General features: G+C 53.7%; 1 protein-coding gene across 1 annotated transcript; it reads left to right on the top strand.

Moving 5' to 3' along the window:
- Positions 1–310: 310 nt before the first annotated feature.
- On the top strand, positions 311–2,760 carry LOC125760115 (uncharacterized). The gene has a single exon (XM_049419811.1). The coding sequence runs from the start codon at positions 505–507 to the stop codon at positions 2,725–2,727; it is 2,223 nt and encodes a 740-aa protein (XP_049275768.1). The 5' UTR covers positions 311–504; the 3' UTR covers positions 2,728–2,760.
- Positions 2,761–3,228: the final 468 nt, after the last annotated feature.

Below are 3,228 nucleotides of genomic sequence, written 5' to 3'. Positions count from 1 at the left end.
GACGTTGAAGACACAGTCCCTTACTGCGACCGTTACTACGCCCATCTCTGGAAGCGCAAGAAGTCGCTCGAGGCCCTGCTGTCCACTCGAAAATGGGACCGCGATATACGCCGTCGGCTGGCACGCGCCCACACAAACATAGAGAACTATGCAATCGAACTCACCCGGCAGAGCTGGTACAACATTTGTTGCCAAATGAACAAGACCCTTAACACTCGAAATACGTGGAGCCTACTCAGACATCTGCTGGAACCAGCTGGAGGAAAGCTCCAAGCACGCCAACAGCAAGAGCGAATCTTCCACTTGTATCCTGGCACGCCAGATGAGCTCAAACAAGAGCTAATTGACACCTACATTCGGCCCGAACCGGCAACCAGCCTCCCCTTTTATCAGGGTTCGGACAATCCTACCTTAGACGCTCCGATCACTTTAGCTGAAGTCCGAGCAGAACTTAATCGCCTTAAGACCAACTCAGCAGCAGGCCCCGACCGCATTTCTAACTCAATGCTTAGGAATCTAGACGACGCCTCTATTCATGCCCTCACCGACTACCTTCAAGAATGCTGGGCCAGCGGTACCATTCAGAAAGAATGGAAGTGCGCCGATCTAGTCTTTATTCCTAAGCCGGGAAAACCACCCACCTTGGCCAACCTCCGCCCCATTTCTATCACTTCCTATGTGGGGAAGTTGATGGAACGCGTGATCCAGACTAGACTCCTTCGCTACCTCGAAGACAACCACCTCCTACCAGACACGATGTTCGGCTTTCGCCCTCATCTAGCAGCGCCGGACGTTATGCTTCTTCTTCATCACCAGGTCGTCACGCAACGCACCCTTGACACAAAAGTCATTGTTGGTCTCGATGTTGCCAAGGCTTTCGACAACGTCCTCCACGAAGCGATTCTTCGACAACTACAGACCCTTGGCGTCGGACATCGTACGTATGCATACGTGCGAGACTTTCTCACCGACCGAAAAATAAAACTGGGCGTCGGCACGGCAAATTCCTGCATCGTCTCTCCTGGCAACCGCGGCACACCACAAGGCTCCGTTCTGTCACCGCTGCTTTTTAACGTCGCACTGATAGGACTACCTAAGCTTCTGGCAGACATCCCCAACTTACACCACAGCCTGTATGCTGACGATCTGACTCTTTGGATCACGCAGGGCAGCGACGGCCAGATCGAAGAGGCTCTCCAGACCGCCATCGATCGTGTCGGTAGGTGCCTCGATACAGTTTGCCTTAGCTGTTCGGCGACTAAGTCAGAGTACATCATCATCCCGTCCCCAGGACGACGTGCACCAAAGGTACTTCCTGAGATGCACCTCCAGGTCCAAGGTAACCCCATCCCTCGAACGGATCACATCAGGATTCTAGGCCTGCACTTACAGGCAAACGGCAGCAATACTATTTCGCTCCAACGCATCGACCAGTCGGTTGTACAGATCGGACGCCTTCTCAAGCGAGTCTCCAACAAACACCGAGGTATGCGAGAGTCCAACCTCCTGCGCCTCGTCCAAGCCTTCATCTGCTCCCGCATCACCTACTCTGCACCTTACCTACGTCTCACCCGCGCCGAAAGCGAACGGCTAGAGACGACACTTCGTAAAGCATACAAAACGGCCCTGAGTCTTCCCATGTCCACAGCCACTCACAATCTTATGGCTCTCGGCATCACCAACACAGTGAGCGAGCTCATTGAAGCTACCCTCACCGCCCAATATGAGCGGCTGACACTCACACACGCCGGCCGAGCGATACTGCAGCAAATTGGGATCTCACCAACGAGGGCGGCCCCCAACTATGCAGACCTCACACCAGAATATCGTCGAAGTATCTGCATCCCTCCCATTCCCAAGCGAATGCATCCGGAACACCACGCCGAGAGACGGGCCGACCGGGCACGTCAGTTCGAGAAGCGCTTCAGCGGACGTCCAGACGTCACGTATACGGACGCCTCTTACCACCCCTCGAAGCCAGCGATGGTGGCGGTGGCCCTCGCCCCCTACCGTAGCTGGCACACAGCATGCAGCATTCGCAAAACAGAAACGGTCACCGCAGCAGAAGAGGTTGCCATCGCGCTTGCGCTAGCTGACCCTACTACCAAAGTTGTCATCAGTGACTCTCAACAAGCCATCCGCAACTACGATGCCGGCCGCATCTGCCGCCAGGCATTACACATTATAAATTCTGCTCCCCCCTCTTCTACATCCCGTTTACTCCTTTGGGCTCCAGCCCACGAGTCGTTGAGCGGGAACGCCCAGGTGCACACACTCGCCCGAGATCTTAGCTGCCGAGCCGAGTGTAGGGTTCACCGCGCCGCTTCCCCTGATACAACTATGCCGCGCGACTCACTACTCACCACTTATACGGACATGCTCCAGTATTACCGACTCGGAAGATGCGTATACCCCCCTGCACACCACGATCTAACAAGACGTGAGGCCGTCCAATGGCGCAAACTACAGACAGGCAGCTTCCCACACCCCCTCTTATACAGCAGAATCTTTCCGGAACGGATAGCGCCAAGGTGCAAACATTGCTCATATCCGGCGACACTCACACATATGGTGTGGACGTGCACGCACTACAACACAGACAACACAAACACTCCAGAGTCGTGGGAGTCCCTCTTGCGTACCTCCGAGCCAGAAGACCAACGCCGGCTCATCCAGCGCGCGGTGGAGGCTGCGGTATCCCAAGGGATCCCCGCCGACCTCCTCTGAAATAGCGCAACCAGTCTTCGTACTGGTCCCCTCTTTATTATTTTTTTTGTTTGTTCTGGGAGCAATAAAGATATCACCACCACCACCACCACCTGTTGAATAAACTTCCAGTTGCGATTGTGCGCCTGTGTTGTCCGTGTCCTCTTTAAGTCCCTGTTTTATATTGCGCCTCCCCTTCTCTACTCTCAAGATTAAACTAACGATATTGCGCACATGCTGGCGAACGCGTGGTTAGCACGCTATTTACGCTGCCCGTTATCGATACTGACGCTGCGAGGCAGGCTAATACACAGTGCGTGTTCGGTTGTGAACTTCAAGAAAACAGAAATCCGCAACAAAATGAACCTTGAGTGGTCGTTTTCAACCAGTGCGACTCGTGACGAGTGGTTACCTTTCGTGTTTTAAAAAAATAGTTAAATAATTCCGCCTGCTTAGTACCTTACCATGGAAGAGCTGTATCCGGGTGTGTGTAAAGCTATCGCAATTGTGTGCAAGCACAAT

This window comes from Rhipicephalus sanguineus, chromosome 10 (assembly GCF_013339695.2).
Source record: "Rhipicephalus sanguineus isolate Rsan-2018 chromosome 10, BIME_Rsan_1.4, whole genome shotgun sequence".
Classification (NCBI taxonomy): domain Eukaryota; kingdom Metazoa; phylum Arthropoda; class Arachnida; order Ixodida; family Ixodidae; genus Rhipicephalus; species Rhipicephalus sanguineus.
Note: the sequence above shows the minus strand (reverse complement) of the source record. Positions and strands in the feature narration are given on the sequence as shown.